General features: G+C 39.4%; 1 protein-coding gene across 2 annotated transcripts; it reads left to right on the top strand.

The window, feature by feature from the left end:
• The first annotated feature begins 371 nt into the window (after positions 1-371).
• Positions 372-21315, top strand: LOC126355065 (beta-1,4-galactosyltransferase 7-like). Of its 2 annotated transcripts, XM_050005233.1 has the most exons (5): positions 372-1134; positions 1212-1426; positions 1526-1749; positions 3524-3670; positions 19829-21315. In XM_050005233.1, the coding sequence occupies exons 1-5, from the start codon at positions 1026-1028 to the stop codon at positions 20100-20102; spliced, it is 969 nt and encodes a 322-aa protein (XP_049861190.1). In that variant the 5' UTR covers positions 372-1025; the 3' UTR covers positions 20103-21315. The 2 variants fall into 2 exon arrangements, with proteins under 2 accessions (XP_049861190.1, XP_049861191.1); XM_050005234.1 differs by lacking the exon at positions 3524-3670 and having other exon boundaries at positions 738-1134.
• Positions 21316-22306: the final 991 nt, after the last annotated feature.

The raw sequence follows: 22306 nt of genomic DNA, 5'->3' as shown, positions 1-22306 counted from the left end.
ACAAGCCACATAGCGTGCTCTCGGGAGACACGAATTACTGCCTCAGAAACAGTTGGTGGTGATTTAGTCAAATACGAAATGACGTCCTAAAGTTCGTCCCGAAGGGCTGTACTGTGAGCACGCGATTCTTCTGTGTGCTCCTTTGTCAGCAATACATACGATACCGTGTTTACTCCACTAACTGGTTTCCAGCTTTATTTGGCAAGCCAGCGGCGCCGGAACTCCTGCACACTTAATTTTGCTGGAGGTGCCTCTAATATATATATATATATATATATATATATATATATATATATATATATATTTTTTAATAAGACATTTGTAATCAGAGCTCCGCACTCTCAACATCAGTCATCAAGTTCCTGAACTACAAGTATTATCCGTTTGCTGTCTCGTAGAGCATCGGCTCTTCCCATTAACTCCGTAAGTGATCGGGTCCGTGGAGCAATAGAGGTGTTGTGTGTGATGGAGTAATATTGTTGACTCAGCTTTTACACGCCAAAAGAATGCTGTCGCGCATGCCGTAGCGCTTAGCCCACGTGAATCGTGTAGCGGTTATTAATAAAAGTCATATTACAGTGACATTACCTATCCTGATAGTCTATAACTGCCTTGTGGTTAGAAGGAACCAGACTGTGATGGAAACAAATCAAGTTAAAACGTCCGAGGGGAATGCATGTGCAAGTTTTAGATGCCCATAAGACCGCCAATGCACAGATATCTCAAATGTAGGATTTCTTCTCGCGAAGCTCATTGCAGACTGTCTGAGTTGCAGACGGATGTCGGGCGTGAATTTGAAAGTTGTGGTGGCAATGGTGTTACGAATTAATAGAGTAGTTTGTTTGAATTGGACATTGGGCACAAGAAAAGTTAACGATATGTTTTGCAAGAGCTATGTTGATAAATGTTCGTCATACAAATCTGAATTAGACAAATGGTGTATAATCATTCAGCAGACAAGCTTTCTTTAAATGACTGTCTTGCAATGTTTCGTACTCCTGCTTGGTATTAATGCATGATGTAAGATGGGTGTGTATCTGGGACTTCTTTTGTGGAGAACTAAGTGTCTGGTGTTGTGTATATTCATGACATTTATGCTTGGGTGTTTTATTGCTTTGACACCAATTACGTCGGGTAAGTTGCCAATTCACCGTGTTTGTTGCTGAGTGACATAACGTAAAATGTTTGTTTAGCACGTTAACAATTTACAGATGTCTGTGACTGTGCGGATAAACAATCAAGTGATTTAACGGAACGGAAAACCGAAGAACAAACGTATCAGATAGAGGGTGACGAAGCTAAACATAAACTAGCCGTGCTAGTTCCTTTTAGGGACCGTTTTGACGAACTTTTGGAATTTGCCCCTCATATGCACAAGTTTTTGAAAAAGCAGAATATAAATCATCAAATATTTGTATTAAATCAGGTAAATATTGTCTTTACGGCTTCAGAATAATACTACAGTAAGAAATGTTCAGCCAGGTTTGTTTCTTCCGCGCATTGACACGAGAATTTTGTTTTAAAGATCGACAGTTACCGATTCAACCGTGCAGCGTTGATCAACGTTGGATTCCGAGAAGTGTGCCCAGAATGTGATTACATTGCAATGCATGACGTTGATCTTCTCCCACTTAATTCACAACTGTCATACGGATATCCGGAGAGTGGTCCATTTCATGTGGCATCTCCACAGCTGCATCCACGCTACAACTACTCAACATTTGTTGGAGGAATATTGTTAATTAAGAGGTAAGTATATTTCTGTGTATTTCCGCAATTGTTTCCCATTAACATTCAGTTAGGTGGTTTGTGTAATTACTTGAATGAGTTGTTGACACACATGATATACTGCAAACTATGGGTGAAGGGCAACAGGCAGATTCCTTATTTCTCGATTTCTGAAAGCATTTAATACAGTGCCCCACTGCAGACTGAATGAATGTATGAACATTTGGAATTGGTTCAGAGACAGGCGAGTGGCTTGAAGACTTCTATCGAATGGGATGGTGCAGTGGTTAGCGTTCAGTACTCGCATTTGCCTGTGTCTGTCCATCCTGATTTGGGTTTTCCGTTATTTCCCTAAACTGCTTCAGGCAAATGCAAGGATGGTTCCTTTGAAAGGGCACAGCTGATTTCCTACCCTAATCTGTAGCTTCTGCTCTGTCTCTAATGACCTCACTGTTGATAAGACGTTAAGAACTAATCTCCTCCCACTCCTTGTTGAAGACTTCTTATGTAATAGAACCCAGTATTGAAGTTGTTTGCTGATGATGCTGTGGTGTCCGGGAAGATATTGATGTTGAGTGACAGTTGGAGGATAAAAGATAACGTAGACAAAATTTCTTGTTGGTGTGATGAATGGCAGCTGGCTCTAAATGTAGAAAAATGTAAGTCAATGCAGACGCGTAGGAAAAACAAACTCGTAATGTTCAGATACAGCATTAGTAGTGTCCTGCTTGACACAGTCACAGTTGTTAAGTAACTGGGTGTAACATTGCATAACGATATGAAATGGAACATGCATTTGAGGACAGTGTTAGGGAAGGTGAATAGTGCACTTCAGTTTATTGGCCAAATTTTGGGAAAATGTGGTTCATATGTAAAGGACCGCAATGTAGGACACTAATGTGACCAAGTCTGTAGTACTGCTAGTGTGTTTATTTGTACCAGGTCAGATTTAAGGAAGGCATCGAAGCAATTGAGAGGTGGTCTGCTAGGTTCGGTACCAGTAGGTTTGAACAACGTGTTAGTAGTATGGAAATGCTTCGGAAACTCAAATGGGATTCTCTGGAGGGAAGGCAACATTCTTTTCTAAGAACTCTATGAGAAAATTGAGAGCACCGGTATTTGAAGTAGACAACAGAACAATGCCACTGCCATCAACATACTTTTCGCATAAGAACCACAAAGATAAAATACGAGAAATTGGGGCTCATATGGACGCATATAGATTGTCATTTTTCCTTCACTCAATTTGAGAGTCTTGCAGGAAAGGAAGAGACTGGTAGTGGTACAGGGCTCCCTCCGCCATCCACCGATGGTCACTTGCAGAGTGTATATATAGATATATTAGAATTTGTCACACAATTTCTAATAGTAATTTTGATCCTTTAGTAGGAGTAATATTATTGGAGGTGTTACACCTTGCCTTTTTCGGATGTTTTAACTGATTTACTGAACCATTTACAGTGGGACCAACAGTTGTGAGCTTCACTCCAAGGTGCAACTTGGCATTTTATAACTCCTTAAATGATTTTAACAGCGCTATTTATCTCATAAATTGCCCATAGAGTGAATCTTTACTTTAAAACTTACATTCAAAGGTGCTCTCCTCATAAACATCAGTGTATTTTATGTTAATTTGCCAGTTATGTTTCTTCTGGTATGTAAGGCATTAGTAAAGTGATGTATGTCTTTAAAGAATGATAATGAAAGAGGCCATATAATGTTGATTAAAAAGGAGTGTGATGTATCAAATTATTTTAAAAAAACATTATTTATTATTTAAAAAATTGGTTTTCAGGGAGGATTTCCAAAAAGTCAATGGAATGAGCAATAAATATTGGGGCTGGGGTTTGGAAGATGATGAATTCTATGTTCGTCTAAAAGAAGCAAAGCTTCAGATATCTCGTCCTCAAAATATTACTACAGGAAAAAACAATACATTTAGGTAAGAAAAACATGGAAGCTTCTTTAATCTCTCTCTCTCTCTCTCTCTCTCTCTCTCTCTCTCTCGTGTGTGTGTGTGTGTGTGTGTGTGTGTGTGTGTGTGTGTGTGTGTGTGTGTGTGTGTGTGTGTGTGTGTGGGCACGCGCGTAAGCAACAATTTAACGCAAGTAAATGGGACACTAGAAGGAGATTATCACTCTGCAGTAGGAGAGCTTCTGTGAAGTTTGGGGTACTGGCAGAGGTGAGGCTGTTAGGATGGGGCAGGAGTCGTGCTTTGGCAGCTCAGATGGTAGAGAACTTGCCCGCGTGAAGCAAAGGTCCCGAGTTCGACTCTTGGGGTCCAGCGCACAGTTTTTGTCTGCCAGGATGCTTCAATTGAGACACTGTTCACTACATTTAAAAAGTTTCAAAGTATTTTTAAAAATGAGAAAAATATGCTCAGATTGGGCATTAATATGTAAGTTTTAGTCTTTGCTATAATCTGTTAGTTTTTATTCTCCACACACACACACACACACACACACACACACACACACACACACACATATTGTAATATGGTATTTCTTACCCCCTTGTGGTCATAGCACTCTTTTCAGTTTGCTTGTGCGATGTGCTGTTGGTGCCTGTTTTATGATGAAACCTATGTGTTGTGAGTCTTGTTGTTATTACTCTGGTCCAGTGTGGCTGGTTTGTTGAATTCCAGGTGTCTCTTCTCCCAGTCCATGATGGTAATCAGTTCCTAATATGACTCTCTGGAAGGTAGGCTCCAGTGTTGTATATCAATGTCCTCTATGAAATAACTCTTTCGTGAATTCATGTGCAAGTCTGGATTGCAGTGTTTTTCACACTCCTGGTATACTTTTCATGAACATTGTCTCGGTTTTTAATATTATTTTCATGTTGACGATCTTAAATTTTTCTCACATGATCTCTCATACATATGTCTTAAGATGTTGTGTCGAAGCCACTTTGAATAGTGTCATTTCTGGGGTTCTCAGCAGATTGGTTATGTTTTGAATATTTTGTGAGGCCTTGATGCCTACTCCTGCTCTTTTCAGAATATGCATACTGTAAGATGTTGCTGTTGTCTGTAGTGTTATCCACAGGTATTTATATTTCCCTACTATTTGCAGTGGTTCATATTGTGGAGTTATAATCTCATTGGTGATATTTTTCCTCCCTTCCTAAATGTTATTTGAACTATCTTTTCTTGGCTTAATTTTTAGATCATTTTCCTTTGCCCCTGTTCCTAGCCTTCGTTGGGCCCCCTGTATGGCCTCCCTTTCTGCTGATCCTTACACTGTGTCCCTCTCTCTGTAGAACTGTATCTGCAGTTGAGACACCATTATGTTTGTCTCATCAACTATATAGATGTAGCAGAGGGTTGGGCTCCTAGGGTGTTCTTGGAGAACTTTATTCATCTGCATAATTTACTCTGAGATTTTAGCAATGTTGCGTTTTTGAATCAGATTTTGTTGAAGGTGTGCCACAATTGCTTGCACTAGTGGGTCTCCCTTCTTGGTCATTCATTTCAGTTTCTCCAATAGTTTTCCTTTACGACTGAGTTGAACACTCTATCGAAATCTACAAAGACTGTATAATACTCATCTCTTGCATGTCTCAGTGTCTCTTCTATTTGGTTCACTAAGCACTGCACTGTCTGTATCGTGCTTCTGCCCTTTATGAATGCAAATTGGCTTTCCAGGATGTTTCCCAGGGTGTGTTGTTTTTTCTGAAGAGTTTGTGACAAATATACTCAAGAGTTTTTTTTTTCCCTAAATGAGTATACTTGTTTTGAATCATTCTGGTCCATGTAACAAAAATGTTGAACATCAACCTCTGACATGATATTGTTATGTGCAGGCTGTCATTGTTTGTTATTTATTTTGGTATTCACCAAATAACAGAATAAAAATAAAAATATGCCCTACAGTATTTTTTTTTTCTTCCAAATGTGTTGTAAATGATTTGTGGTTTCTTATTTCACCCAAAAAAAATCTTTCTGCTCCATTGAGTTTGCCTTCATAGTTACTGCACACACTATAAGGGGTCATGGAAAAAGGCATAATAACTATCCTCACACAAGCCCAAAATATGAGACCCAGGCTAATTTTGTGAATGTATATTTATTTTATTATGAAAATGCTATGTAGAGGTTGTATATTTACGCTAAACTGAAGCAGCTTTAATATGGGTTATTCATAACAATACTGTGTACCAAATATTATATATTGAAATACTGTTCATTCTGAAACTTTATGCTGATGTGACAAGTCGTGTGATACATCTTATTATCGTTTCAGACCTCCTTTAGCTTGGCGTAATACAGCAATTTAATGTGACATGGACACAACAATTTGTTCAAAGCCCTTTTCAGAAATATTGAGCCATTCTGACTTCTCAATTATGTCTCATAAATATTTGATCAGATTCTTGTCAGGCAATCTGGGTGGCCAAATCATTCGCTCAAAATGTACAGAATGTTCTTCAAACGAAATGAAAAAAATTGTGGTTGGGTGACATGGCGCATTGACTTCCATAAAAATTCTGTCATTGTTTATGAACATGAAGTCCATGAATGGCTGAAAATGATCTCCAAGTAGCTGAACATAACCATGGACCCCTAGTCCATCCCACGTAAACACAGCCCACACCGTTATGGAACTACCATCAACTTGCACAGTGCCTTGTTGACATTCGTTGTGGTGTCTGCGCTACAGTCAAACCCTACCATCAGCTCTTATCAACTAAAACCGGGACTCATCTGACCTAGGGTCCAACCGATAAGGTCATGAGACCAGGAGAGGCACTGCAGGCAATGTCCTCCGAGGCATTCACATCAGTCATCTGCTACTCTAGTCGATTGACACCAAATTTCACCACACTGTCCTAACGGATATTTTTGTTGTCCCATATTGATTTCTGTGGTTATTTCATGTATTGTTACTTGTCTGTTAACACTGACAACTCTATGTAAACACTGCTGCTCCTGGTCATTAAGGCTATCATTTAAATATATGAGAAACATTAGTGGACCTAAGATTGAGCCTAGGAGAACCCCATACAAGATTTCTCCCCAATCAGAATTATGTCTGTGGATTCTGTTGGTTGAATTACTACTAAGTACAAATTTCTGCGTTTTTTTGGTTAGATATGACATGATCCATTGGTTGGCTATACTGTCAATCCCATAAAACTTTAATTTACTTTGGAGTATAGTATGATTCTCAATCAAATGCCTTGGATAGGTCACAGAAAATACCTACTTGTGCTATTTTATTATTTAATGCTTGTAATGTCTGATGTGTGAATATGTAAATGGAATTCTCATTGGAACAACTCTTCTAAAAGCCAAGCTGTGATTTGCTGAGGATATTATTGTTGCCAAGGTGAGATACTATTCTAGAATACATCTCCTTCTCAAAAATTCTGGAAGATGATGTCAGCAATAGATCTGTAGTTATTGACGGCTCTCTTATCACCTTTCTTGAAGAGGGGTTTAACAACGGCATATTTTAGTGTCTCTGGAAAAATGCCTTGAGTTAATGATGCATTACATATTTTGGACAATACCGGACTTCTTATATGGGAACAAACCTTTAGCACTCTATTGGAAACACCATCAAAACCAGAAGAGCTTTTATTCTTGAGAGAATGTATGACCCTCTTAATTTCAGAAGTATAAGTTGGTGGTATGTTAATATGATGTAATTGTATGAGAGTTACTTCTTCAACATATGGCTGTGATCTTTTTCTGGAACTGTTGGTTCCTATCCTTTCTATTATGTTTAAGAAATGGTTATTAAATACATTTGATACCTGTGACCTGTCATTTATTACCCTTCCATTCAATTCAATAGTAATGTTATCCTCTTCTGTGGTTGGTTGTCCTGTCTCTTGCTTCACTATATTCCATATTGCCTTAATTCTGTTGTCAGACGTACTGATTTCTGACATTATGTGCATTTTTATTGATTTTTTAAATAATGTTTCTTAGTAATTTTGAGTAGTTTTTGTAGTGCAAACTACTGCAGGGTCTCTACTTGTTCTTGCCAAAAATTGAGTGAGATGGCGCAGTGGCTAGCACACTGGACTCGCATTCGGGGGGACAACGGTTCGATCCTGCGTTCGGCCATCCTGATTTAGGTTTTCCGTGATTTCCCTAAATTGGTCCAGACAAATGTCGGGATGGTTCCTTTGAAAGGGCATGGCTGATTTCATTCCCGTTCCTTCCCTACGCTGATGAGACTGATGACCTCGCTGTCTGGTCTCCTCCCCCAAAAGAACCCAACCCCTCATGCCAAAAGATATATTTCCCTTTTCCTTTCAGTAGATACTTTATCCCCTTAGTGATCCATGGTTTTTTACAGGATCGTTTAATGTCCCTTCTGATTAGCTTATGCGGAAAGCTATTTTCAAATGCTGGTATGACTTAATCATGGAGTAGGTTAAATTTTTGGCATTTAGTTCTTTATAAATTTCATCCCAGGCTGTTTCTTGTAAACTGCTCTTAAAAACATTTGCCCTGTAGTCATTAATGATTCTGACTGACTTCCACAAAGGTGTATCCACACTGTAAGGCACTATGTTATTTATCATGACTATCTGTGCATCATGATCAGAGAGAGTATTTGTTATTGGGTAAACAGTTATTTTCTTGCTTTGTGCCTCATCAAAGAAAACATTATCAGTTTGGGACCTACTGTCTTTAGCCACCCTTGTTGGAAAGTTAACTACTGAGAGGAAATTGTAGAATCCAAATAAGGTTTCCACATCATTTTTCCTATCAGAATCCTTTAGAAAATGTACATTGATACGACAGACTGTTAACTGCTTGCCGATGTCTGACAGACAACACAGTAAGGAAACAAGATTCCTCATAAATAATTCAAAAATTCCCAGTGGGGATGTGGTATACTGTTACAATTAAAAGTGCACTGTTTTTCAGCATTAATTCACAAGCACACACTCCTGTGTGCTGATCACTACAAAATCTACTTGTGTCAATGCTTTTGAGCTTGTGTTCTGTCTTAAAATATGCAACAACTCCTTTTTCCATATTAGTTCTGCATGAGTAAGCTGCTAGACTGTAATCCTTTGTATATAATTTATCTAACCCCAGACAGGCACAGAATGTCTATCTTTTCCTCTAAATTTTGCAAGCAGGCAAGAAGCTCTTCTACCTTATTACTCAATTCTCTAATATTTTGGTGGAATAAGCTAACCTTACTTTTCTGTGTTGAATATTACATGACATGACCGACAAGACAAGATGCAGCCACTGTACTGCATTGTACATGGGTATGACAGCCTACAAGCTGTCTGTCTGCATGATTGGTCACTTACAAACTGTATCCCAGAAACAACTGGACCACCCAGTTGCTGAGCAAGCTGCCCAACATGACCTTTTTTGTCAAAAGCTTACTAGTTTGTCAATCTTTTTTGTTGTACGTATCTGGGACTCAGCATGTCTGCCATATGGTGAGCAGCAACTATTCTTTTCATAATATTGTCATTATTCCATTCCAGATTTTCCATTGTTTAAAATGACAAATATTGTAACTGTTTTTGACCATGTCACTAGACAATAGCCTTTTTGAGGAAAACTGTTGTTTATGTCTTCACAAAACTGTTCTCGCTATCTGACATAGTGTAGACACTAGCTATGAAGCAGCTGATGCAGGGTTGTCATGAAATGGAGTAAGATTTCTCCCATGAAGATAATTAATTTAGATTGGTTACAATACCTGTTATTCCCTCATAGATTTGAATGCATAACACAATGTATCATAGCCAAATGAACGTAATTGTTGTCCACAGCAACACAGTTTGGCAACATGGACTTCGTCACTTGCCTGCGGCCACACTCATGCAGACCTCAAGCCCTTCAAATTTATCTCTCATCCTCCTCAAAACATGGAGCTACCTTCCAGCTTGACGTGGATTGTAGTGCTACAAATTTGATGTAATGCCATTATAGTCATATTTTGCACCAGTGTCTATAAATGCTGTCAGTGAAATGACAGCTCAGGATGAAGCAGCACTTGGTATTATAAGGTCGCATTGTTTATAATCTTGTGGTGTGATGTCATAGCACAACACTATTTTTTTTTAATCACTTCCATGTTTTCATATGCTTAGATCATATTGCTAATATTTAGTAAACAGTTTTGCTTTCACATGTCCACACTTTTCAGATTATATTGATTGCCTTTGGCTCAAAAACAATTGAGCAATAAAAAAGACTTATGCTGAAATAATCTCGAGCTCAAGGTAACTAGGTGATTTTTTACTTTTTAAGGGCTCCGCGTACATACTTAAGTCATTACATGTCAAATTTAACAACCCACACCACATAATTTTCGCAGTAGAAAATGAAAAAAATTGAAGTATTACTTATCTGGACATGACCAATAAAACTTCGTTACTAGATTATAAAAAGCTAGATACCACAATATCCATGAACCCTACACATCCAGACTCTCAAAAAGAAGTTTTATTCAAGGCATTTATCCACATAGCTTATAAATGTCTTTTAAATCCTGAAGTTTTTAACTAAGAAATGAAGGTGACCAATAAGATAGCTACAAAGAATTGAATACAGCTAAATAGTGATTAAGTCTACCCACAAGAAAGTGAAACATGTGCAAAAGATTAGTAAAAAAAGTTTCACATACACAGAACAAACATGATCTGCCTGGAGTATGTAAAATTACTTGATTGCATGTCAAGTCGCTTTGCATAGACCAATCTGGGATGTATTTCAGAAAGTGGTTCCAAGAACTACATCAGACATGACAAAGCACACAGCTGTGAAATAGCTTCCACATCTGAAACAAAGGCTATCTAGTTTCAGTAAATAATGTTCAGCCTCTCCCCATTATTAAAAAGGGAAAGAACGAGACTGAAGGTGACCTTAGAAATATGTATGTTCACAATAAAACTCAAAAAGATAAAATAATAAATGAAGCAGATAACTTCACTAACAGTAACAGTAAAAGTAATTACTTCACCAATTTTATGGACCTTATAAAAGCAAAGAAATCTACACTTAATCCACTGTACAAAATCTTGAAATACTGTGTGTGTGTGTGTGTGTGTGTGTGTGTGTGTGTGTGTGTGTGTGTGTGTTTCAAATGCCACACCTTTGATAACTAACCCTTGAAGGTAAACATATCTTTAGAACAAAAACACAAGCATTGTTAACTGAGAAGTGTACACATGTAAAAGCAAAAGTGTTTACAGTCCAAGCCTTTGAAAACAGTGGAATGATTACAAAAAGATCTATTGTGCTGCAGTATCATGCCACAAGACAGTAAACAATTTGTCCTTACAATACTGACTGCTACTTCCTTACTAGCTGTGTGGGTTACATTTTTATTTTTGTCGTTTACAGAAATTTGCTGCAAAACGTAACAATATCATTGTATCAAATTTGCATCATCTGTTTAAGCTACACACCTGCAGAAAAGCAACAGACAGCAACAGGAGACTATGCTATAGCAGTTAGGATAGATTTTACTTTATAGCATAAGGATATGTCCTGCATCAGACATAAACATAATAAGGCATGGAGCAGTAGAGGAAAATCTGAAACACACAATGCTATGCCCATATGGGCAGAAAAACACATGAGTTAATAATTTTATGTGACTGGTTGCAGCCATAAACATAATGCTACAAAATGATTTTGATGTTGTAAAAATGGTTGCGTAATAGTTGCTGTTATAAAATGATTAAGTGTGGATTAGTTGCTGTGATCTAAATTAATACACATACTGCAACACACATTAGCAGTCCTTTCAGATCATTCTGTTTGTACATGAGAAAAACAGATAATGATTTCAAAAGGGGGAAATGTTCTGATAATATAGGAATTCAATTCATCTAAATTGTTCAGCAAATGGCTATCACCCATAATGCTTTGATTTTCTATGGTGGTTGTTTAGTACTGCAGGAACGGAAATTTTGCTGTTAATGAATTCACACACCAGTCCCGATTTTATTTTTACTGTGTGTGTGCGCGAGCGTGCATATAGGGTTTGTAGCGATTACTCAGTTACTCGTTCTGTTTTATTTTTGTTTTATTTTCCAATTCCTTTTCAGAAAAAAATGTGGAAGTTAGAGATTCAGCAGGTAATTTGTCTCTTTTTTCCCCATTATTTTTGCAGCAGCAATTGGGAAGAAGCAAATGCTTCTGTTTTGCCCATAATAGTATACTTCTGTGTTATGTACATACGGAGTGTTGTGAAAAGCAAAATTCTTTGATAATCAGTGATATTCACTACACTCATTAAAGATAATGTGTTTTTCACCTTCAGATGAATTAAATTGTTTTGAAAACCAAAAGCGTCCAAATATTACCGAGGCTTATTTTCTTTGTTTATAGTCCAATCAGTGAAGGAGAACTTGGAGAAAAAATTGTGTAGTTGCAAATTTTTGTACGGTGGTGGTGGTGGTGGTGGTGGTGGAAGGGGCGGGGGGAGTATAATGAACAACTCTGTCTTGTGGAGTGCAAGTGTGGGGGAAGTGGGGTATTTAAAGGTAATTTTTTTTTTCTTGAATATCTCGAAAAGAGCAGCTTCTAAGGAAAATGCCTCCCTGCACAAAATTAAACTGCATTAATTATTTATTCTACACAGTCATAGTTTCCAAATGTAGCCAATATGATTACAGTTAAAACTGCATTAGATTTCCTACCAAAAAAGATCCTATTCATTTTTCTGTAGGAGTAATAGTTTCCACATTGCAGGGGACGGAGAAATTGCAAATTATTAAAAATATTTTTAATGTATATTGTTAAATAATGTGGATTAAGAACAAATATTAAATGATTATGCTAGATATAAATGTATTAGAACCGTCTTAAGGGATAAATTGTGTTCTTGAGGTGTAACAGCATGTTAGGATGGAGATGGAGGCTAGAAGTGTGAGGGTAAGTACATTGCCGGATTGGGGTCATGCACTTACTTCCTTCATAGGTCTGCAAAATGAAGAGTGTGCAGATAATTCCCCATTTTTCTCTACCACACTCTGTCCTTCAACACTGTTCAAAATTTGTGATAACACAATATTTTTTCCTGTTCGACCTTTCTTGGTCTTTGTTGACTGGGCTGTTAAAGTTGTAGCATATCTGACATATTTTTATTTACATTTAAAACAATGATACTTCACAGAGTTAATTTGTATGTCCCATTACACTCTTTCGCTCTCTTTTGTGTTAGGTGTACTTGTGCATTACAGGTAGCCGTAATAGTTTAAGAAATTGATCTGTTTGTTTGCTGTTATCTATTCCTGTTGTTTCAGTCTTTTCAAAAATTGGCCTTCTGTTCCAACCCTAGCAAATATTTTATTTAATCTGTACGCAACCAAAGATTAGTTTGAATGCCACAGTGCTTACTAGGTTTGGTTTCGTTGCAGCAGTGGCATACCCATGCTGTCCGCTGACCATTGAACTAACTTATGGAGCCAGTTATGGGAGATCAAAGAGTTTAATGTAGATCAGCAATTTTTACATTTCCATATCACTGCCAGAGGTGATAATATTCTGGGACTAACATAGGATTGAACTTACGACTTTTGGATTGTAGTCTGACACTTACCTATTGGATTCAAGTTTAGTTTGGTTCACAGAACTAGAGATATCGAAATTTGTAGATATTCAAAAGTAATTTCCCAATCTGCCTAAAAAAAGCAAGTCAGTAATTATAGTCCAAAACTTATTTCTTCATGGGCAGTGGAGGGATGATGGAAGAATAATGAGAAGTGACAAGGGGGCATAGATTAGAGAGCATAGTAGTTGAGGAAGCTGTAGTATCTAGTTTGGGACTGATGTTTGCTGGGCATATTGTCAGAATGAAATCTGATGGATCAGAGTACTTTTATTCTGAATTTGTCATAAGAGGAAACAAGCCGGACATAGTGCGTAAAATCATAAATTGCAATAAGTGCAGATGTCTGGAGAGGCCTTCATCCAGCGCTAAATGAAGTTATGACTGTTGCTAAACAAATAAATGACATTATTTGCTCAGGTATGTCAAGCTAAATCTCATGTTCATTCCTCCATTGGCAATTAGCAGTCAAGATAAGATTTGCTGCGAACATTTTCCTTTGTGCTTGGTTACATATGTCCATACATACCTTCATTGATGTCATTACTCCCCTCAGCAGGTTTGTTCTTCTGTGAGTTCATCTTTACACAGCAGTGTTCTCCATATTTTAACATTTATTTCTTTATAATAAAGTTGATTTATTGTATTTTTAAAACAAGTGCCATTTGGAACAATAGATTTAGTAGTGTTGAGAATGGGCTTTCCTGGTATTTCATGTCCACATTTAGAATATGGTGTTCTTATCATAATGTAAAATGTCTTCCCAGAGCTACAGACGAGCAGATTAATGTTGAATAAAAGTACTGCATCCCCACATGGGGGCTCTCAACTCTCAAAGAGAGTGGGTACTTGGGCAACACTGGATCCCAGCCCATACATCGCTATTTCCCATTCTGGTCTGCAAGCCTGTCCTTGTACTACTATTCTCTCCCTCTGCCCTTCCATGGGCCGTTCTTCGTGGTGCTGACCACACATGACTGGTTTTTTATTTTGGACATTACCTTTCTTTTTTTCCCCTCTCTTCCAGCACTTCACACACCTTTTCATCCTACACTACATGGTCTGCATTTTTAGGTCTGACGTGCCATACCTCTTCCAAATTTCACAAAGTGTGTATCATGCAGGGAAGGTCACCCAATGGAGTGTATATTCCATCTTTGTGCATTTGTATCTTTGCATCATTCCTGTTTGGCAAAAGTTATGCCCAAAACCCAACACGATAGCCATTCCATTGTGGTGGTGTGTGTGTGCGGGGCCGAATGTCAAGTACCTGCATGGTGGTAGCCCCCTGCATAATGGTGCCTGAGCTGGAAACTCATCACGTTTGCTAAGAAATATGTGCTCACCAAGGCTGGGACACAGGGACTCCAGGCAGTGAATTACTAGCCAAGTAGCCATTGTTGAGGCCGTGTGGATGCCTCCCATTCAGAGTGGGTGGCACCATCGCAGATGACTCCCATATGAAATGCATTAAGCTTTATTTCGCTGTTGGCCAACGGCCCCAACAGTCTCTTCTGAAGGGAAAGGTTCTTACAATTCAGAGAGATATGCCCCAAAAAGGCTTCCTTCCCTGATAATGCAGTGGGAGGGATGTAGGACTAAGAGACAAGGGGAGAAGTAGCCCATAGTTTCCTAATACCTAGTTTGCTCTAGGATGGACGTGGATTCCTTTTTGGCCACAAAGCTGTTATTCTTTGTTAAAAACATTGTGGGTAGGTTTGGGGTAGTAGTAGCAGTCTTGAAAATGAAGAGTGGTTCAGTTCTGATTAGAACAGCATTCCCTGCCTGGTCACAAGTGCTGCCAGCATGTAACAGTATGGGTGACACTTCTGTAACTGTAAACCCCCTCCCCATAACAGTCTCATTATGGTAAAGGGTATCATTTTCCACCACAATCCTCTGTTACAAACCAATGACAAGTTACATGTCAATTTGGAGTGGTGGGGCAGGAATTTTGTCTGCTGTGTCCAACAGGAACCAAAGGACAATTGGGCTGCTACTGGGGCCTTCATCTTGGACGTGGAAGGTGACTCATTGCCTGAAAAGGTGCAGGTGATGGCATATCAATGTGATGTGAAACCACATGTTCCCCTGCCCTACAGTGTTTCAGATGCATGAGATTTTGGCACATGTCTTAGTGTGGTAATGCTAGCCCTCTCTGAAGGGATTGTGTACGTAAGTTGTGCACAAATGTTCCTTGTGTCCATCTACCCATCTGTGTCAGCTGCAGTAGGCATCATTCCCCATGTTCACTGAGCTGCACTGTCTTCTAACAAGAAAAGAAAATCCGAGAGTACAAGACTCTTGACTGACTGACATATCAAGAGGCCAAGAAGAAATATGATTGTCTGCATGCTGCACTTGTGATTACGACGTATGCTATGACTACAATGATGTAATCCTCTCTAGCAACAGTACCTTTACCCTGTGTAACTTCTGTGTCAGGCTTTTCAGAGCTGCTCCCATGGCAGTGGTTGGGCACCCTCTTCCTACTGCTCTCCCTAACACCCACTTTGGGAACATTGCCTCTTCACCCGTCAAGGAAATGGGTGCCCAACACCCAGCTGGAAAAGCATCACCCTCCTCCAGCATCTCTCATCAGGAGCAGGTCCCTAGGGACACTGCCTCCCACATTTCTGCTGATCTGCAATTAGATGCCAGCTAATGGCTGAAGAGGCCACAGGCTGCTGCTTATAGGACTTTATGTTCCTTCTTTGCCCTGAAACTTAGGCAGACAGGCCCTCACAGACATCAAAATCATCTACAGAGGAGGAGGAGGACAAAATCTACCAGATCCTGCATGTTCTGCTTCTGTATCCGAGGCGGAAATCCTGGTGGTCCCAGTGGCATTGAATCCCCCCACACAACCAGATTCAGGACCAATGGATATTTATACCATATCCTTGCATCCGGTGGCAGTAGATGACACAGGGCACAACCTGCTTGCTTGGTTTAATCAAGTGCCCACTGGATACCGATAGCTGGTTCTCCAATGGAACTGTAGCAGTTTTTTCCACCACCTGGCTGAGCTTTGATGTCTCCTAATGTTTTCTCTGCTTTTTGTAGTGCCTCCAGGAAATTTGGATCCCAGCAATGTGGACCCTTATCCCCTGTGGTATTGGGGCTACTTTAAGAATCGTGCTAACTGTGAAAGACTATCAGGCAGAGTTTGCACATATGTTCTGATCTCTGTCTATAGCAAACATATGCCATGCAGAGGCTGTGGTTGCTCATGTGAGATCGTCTCTGGATTTTACCGTCTGTGATGTGTCTCCCCCTCCCAATGGTGAAGTGTCTGAGAACATGCTGTCTCCACTGATTTCTCAGCTCTCCACACCCTTCTTAATTTGGGTGACTTCAATGCCCTAAGCTTTTGTGAAAGTTATCAAAAACTTGCTTGCAAAGCTGGAGTTTTGTCTCTTGAATACTGGTGCCCCCCACACTTCCTGGTGGCATATGGCTCTTCTTTGGCCATTGGTCTTTCCCCGTGATGACTTATGTTACAGGGATCACTCCCTGATCGTCCTGTCCCTCCTTAAGCATTACTCATGTGGACATCCACCCAGATGGGCCCTCAGCAATGCTAATGGGTTATCTTTGCCTTTCCCTTAGCACCCTGTCACATGGAGATATCGAAGCAGCTGTCCAGAGTGCAACTGCAGTCATTCTATTAGCAGCTGACTCAGTGATCTCCTATTCCTCGGGACTGAAACCTGGTAGACACCACCTTGAGAGTCACAGCTATTGCCCAATTAGTCTCCCTAATGTTCTCAGCATGTTGATTGAATGCATGGTGAGCTAGTGGCTGTGTTGGGACTTTGGGTATGTGGGGGCCTTTTGAATCTGCCACAGAACTGTTTTCACCTAGGCTGTCCTATTGCTTACAGTTTGGTCCGCCTGGAGCTTGATATCCAGACAGCTTCTGCCCACCAACACCACCTTATTGCTGTGGGTTCTACAGTGTCACCCTCCTTGTATGCTGGCAATTTTTGCTTGTACTATTGCTCGTCAACTGTATATGTTGCTGAATGCCAACTGTAGCATGCCATATGAAAGGCATTGTCCTGAGCACTCACTCATGGTTTCAGCTTTTGGCCACCAAGACATACGTCACAGGCTTCTGTCACTGCTGTTGTGTCCATCCACAACTAGAACTCTGCCTCAAAGATGAGTTGCTGAACATGGTGGAATCTTGAAAGAAATTAGTAGAGCACTTGCCCGCGAAAGGGAAAGGTCCCAAGTTTGAGTCTCGGTCTGCCACGCAGTTTTAATCTGCTAGTTTTATGGTGGAATCTTGCTGTTTTTTGGGACTGGTCTTCGGTGCCTTGTTGTAAATTCTTCATCTTTACCAGCTTAAGAAGAGGTGCTGGTCACTAGCTGGGGCACAGATCTCTCTCTATTTCTGTGGCTTTATAAAGCTCTGGTACTGTCACATCATGATTATGGAAGTCTGGCATGTGGCTCAGCATCGCCTATGGCATTGCACATGCTGGAACCGATACGCCATTGTGGGGTCCGACTCACAACAAGTGGCTTTTGGAAAACCCCTGTGACCAGCCTACTTGTGGAGGCTGGGCCCTCCACTATGGACCAGACAATAACAGTGACTGCTCAATTATGGGATACACATTTGCTGCTCTCCTGAGCATCCGAACTACCATGTTATTTTTCCTAGTAGGGAGTTCTACCTCCCAAAATAGAGGACAGGAGTGGAGTCACAATTGCAGCATGCGTATTGTGTCCACTGTGAACTCCAGCTTTCCTTATTGTTGCCTCTTGTCAGAGACTGATCGTTTATGCCCCCATGGTGTGCACCCCACCCTCAGATCTGTCCCTACCTATCCTTTGGACTGAAAGACTTTGTTGACCCAAGGTCTTTTGCCACCTATTCTTAGCTGTCCTTGATGCATTTCCAGGTTCAGAAGTGGTATGCACTAAAGGCTTGGTGGTGACTGATGAACCAGTTTTGCCTACACACATGCAAGGTGCAGTGAACTGTTCTCCCTGCCAAATGGATGCATTGTATTCACTGCTGAATTGATGGCTATCAAATAAGCCCTCATTCACATTTGTTCTTGCACGGGCAAGATTTTCATAATCAGCTGTGATTCCTTGAGTAGTCTTCAGGCTGTTGACTAGTTCTGGACCCTTGGTCACATAGGGATCCCGGAGAATGAACATGCTGACCAGTAGACAACAAGGATGCCTACTTTGGAGATAGTGGAACAAGCTCTTCGATCATCTTAGTGCCATCAGTCGGGAGCTTGAAACACAGAATAATGTGCTCTGATTTCTCGGAATAAACGGTGGGCAATAAAGGGGACTCCAATCACGTAGCAGTCTTTCTTTCATGCTTCTTGCAGGGAATTCACCATTCTCTTTCTGCTTTGTGTTGGCTGTCCCATGGACATATCCTATGACATAAGGATCCACCCCTTTGTCTGTGACCTACATCATACTGGATTGCCCAAATTTGGCTACCTTATGACAAAATCTTAAACTTGCTGACATGCTGCCTTTGGAGCTAATGGACGACACCAAAGCAGCTGATCTGGTTTAATGTGTGTTACTCGTGTAGGTGGTTTTTACTTTTTTTTTGTGAGGTAGGCTACTTTGGTCTGGTCAACTGCTTGAGGGACTGGAGTGGTGCCCTGTCACCTGTTCTGATCCAGGGGTCCATCTCTACTGCTCTTCCAACCATTTTACTCTTCTTGTTCTTTTACATTTGTTATTGTTTCAATTTCATGTCACTGTCATTCACTGTCCTCAGATTTTGTCAACTTGTTCACATTGCTAGTGTTCCTGTGATAATGGAGGGTGAGGCAACACTGGCCAGGTGCAGAGAATGCATCTCCTACTACATAACATGTCCTGGGGTCCTCCAGCTGCTTTCTGGGTGGAGCAATTCACCCACCTTACTCCTTCTCACCCCTCTCTCACTTCTACTTTCTTCTATCTCTCCGTTTTATTGATTCTCGGTTGCAATAAGGTTCATCAGGATTCATCATCTGTGTCCTTCCTCTATGAACTAGGTTGAAACCCATGTCCTGCCATTCTGGAGCTTGTGCTTAATCTCTAATGACTTCGTTGTTGATGGGATGTTAATCTTCTCCCCCCCCCCCCTCCCCCAAATGACCAAATCAATCTAATTCTAAAAATACTGCACACTTAAGTGAAAGTTGATGTGAGAAGCATGCCCATTACTTATCTATGCGCAGGCCAAAATGAACATAAAATCAGCAGTGGGACTTGTCTTGTTCTCTATTTGTTGCTACAAGAAGTACAGACAGTAATTTAACTATCTATTATATATTCTTGTATTGCATTTTCGTATTTTTGACAATGGAGTCTCATATGTTACAAAGGTTTGAATTGGTGCAATTTTGCTGTGAACTTGTTGTAAGTATACCATTGGTTGTTTGCTATGTTTGTAGCAGTATTTTACGTGTTTAAAAAGCTGTTCTTTTTAATTTTGTTCTATTTCTGTGGCTTCAGAATACTAGATTAAATTGAAAATTCATGTACTGATTTTCTTTCTTCATGAGCAGGCACATGCATGATCGTGTAAGACGGAAACGTGATATGACCAAATGCTTCAATCAGATTCAGGTGACAAGGCACCGTGATTTAGAGACTGGCATGAATACTGTTTCATATAAACTTGCAGAAGTAAGACAGATGAGTATCGATGATGCTCCAGTTACAGTTCTGAATGTGAAGCTCCACTGTGATAAGCTACTGACTCCATGGTGTGAGTGTGGTTCAAACAATCCCTCAGTACAACGAACTGCGACAGCCAGCAAGCTGAAGAAATCTGGATAATAAAATGCTAAAGTACAAATATGTTGACATTGTTTTCAGTACAGTATTATATAACATTTTGTAATAGTGAGTTGACAATAGTCATTTTGTGTTAAGATTGGAACAAGCGTAATATGAAGGTGTTTTGTATTGTACTTTTTGTATTGTTTACTACCTAGAAGTTTGCTACTTTATATTGTGTACCACATGTTTATTTTCTGTTAATTTTTCATATAATGTTTTACACTTCTAAATACATGTAATGTTACCTTTGCACACAAATACGATGTGCATCAGAAGCTTTAAACACAATGTTCATTGTATTTGTTGCTACTTTGATGTTGTACTCTGCATATTTTAAGAGATTGATAGGTAGAGACATTTGCTGTATGATAAATGTGTTACCTTTTTATAATTATCCTTTCTGTTTTGTTTGTGCCAATTTAAAAAAATGTGGAATGTGTTTTAGACATAGGTGCAATGCCACTTTTTGTCCATATGACCTTGCTTTCAAACGAAGTTTTGAAAGAGGACATTAAACAATTAACATGTGAAAATGAATGTGTTAAATAACGTCTCCTGGTGCACAATATTTCGGGGAGTAGACTGGAAATTGTTATTCAAAGGAGCAATGTCATATTGCAATAGTACCTGAACACAGAGCAGTAGACACTGAGCTTTTTAATCAGATGTAGCTGCTTTGTTGTAAAGTGTTCTCATGTTGATACAGTGAATTGAATAATTCTGTTCGTCGTGTGACTGTGACGTTGTCATGCTTTGTACTGGTTGTTGATATGACAGTCAGATGTGCAATGGGCAGGATGAATAGGATCAGTGCAGTTAGATTGTGTGTGTCAAACAAAAAGAACATTCTATATTAGAAATGCAGGCGCTGGGCTTTTGACATGCCACTGGGTCAAGGATGTACAGAGTGTGCCTCTCTTTCGCAGGTGAGTGATGGATGAAACGATGTGTTGATGGTTGAATTACTGTCAACATATACAGATAGTAATACAGAACAGAAGCCATAATGAACAAAATCTCTTGCCAACTACCACTGGCCAGCACCAAAATCATCCACTAGTTTGGTGAGACACTGTGCCGCACCTTTACCTCAGCTAACCACAAGGCACTGAGATTCGTTTAGGCACAGAAACATAACATAAAGGACTTGAAAATTGGAAAAAGCCCACCTGGTGGGTGATCATTAGTCCACTTTTTTTTTTTTTTTTTTTTTTTTTTTTTTTTTTTTTGCAGAAACAAAATTAGCTGCACTTGATAGGTTTAGATGTGCTGAGCACTAATATGAACATTACAATTGTCTCTTTGGCGTTTCATGTTCAAAGTCATACGTGTGGGGCATTACAAGAGCTATATGCAAAGGCATTGTGACAAGGATTCCTCTGCCATGACTGAGTGAGGTGGATACTTTATAACGATTCATGTTGAATGTTACTTAACTTGTTTCTTCTGCCTGGTCCATTGATGAATGAATGTGAAATTTTAATGCTTCACAAAATTTATTCACATTAATCGATATCCGAACTGTGCACTCGTCATGTAAACAAAACACCAACAGACTTCACTGATTTCTTTGATGTCCAAAAGTAACTTCAAAACTGACTCGCTGCTTCATCGCTTTATATAGAATTTTAACAATAACTTCCGAAATAAAAATTATTAATTTGTACAATTTTGATTTACAAAACATAAAGAAACTGATGTTACAGCTCATAAAGAAACTGATGTTACAGCTGAATAAGGTATAAAATACAATATTCAGTGACAATATTTTGTAGTAATATCTTTAGTTTTCTATAAGAAAATCATTCTGAACTTTAATTACAATAATGTCTCTCATATTATTTTAGTTATGTAAAGTTTGAATTTGGTTACTAATATTCAATGGTAGTGCAGAGCTTGTGCTTTATCCGATTACATACATAAAATGCACAAATAAGGCCTCAAACGTCTTTCCCTCTCCTTCCCTCTTTCCTGAAGAAGCAACCGTCGGTTGCGAAAGCCAGAAATTCTGTGTGTGTGTTTGTGTGTTTTATTTATTGTGCCTGTCTACCGGCGCTTTCCCGCTTGGTAAGTCTTGGAATCTTTGTCTTTAATATATTTTTCCCATGTGGAAGTTTCTTTCTATATATATTTTTAAAAAAGGTTGGTATCGGACATTTCATATGAATTTTGGGGAAGGCTGTATCATTATAACTTACAGT

Source organism: Schistocerca gregaria, chromosome 3 (genome assembly GCF_023897955.1).
Source record: "Schistocerca gregaria isolate iqSchGreg1 chromosome 3, iqSchGreg1.2, whole genome shotgun sequence".
Classification (NCBI taxonomy): Eukaryota; Metazoa; Arthropoda; class Insecta; order Orthoptera; family Acrididae; genus Schistocerca; species Schistocerca gregaria.
This window is presented reverse-complemented; position numbering and strand designations above follow the sequence as displayed.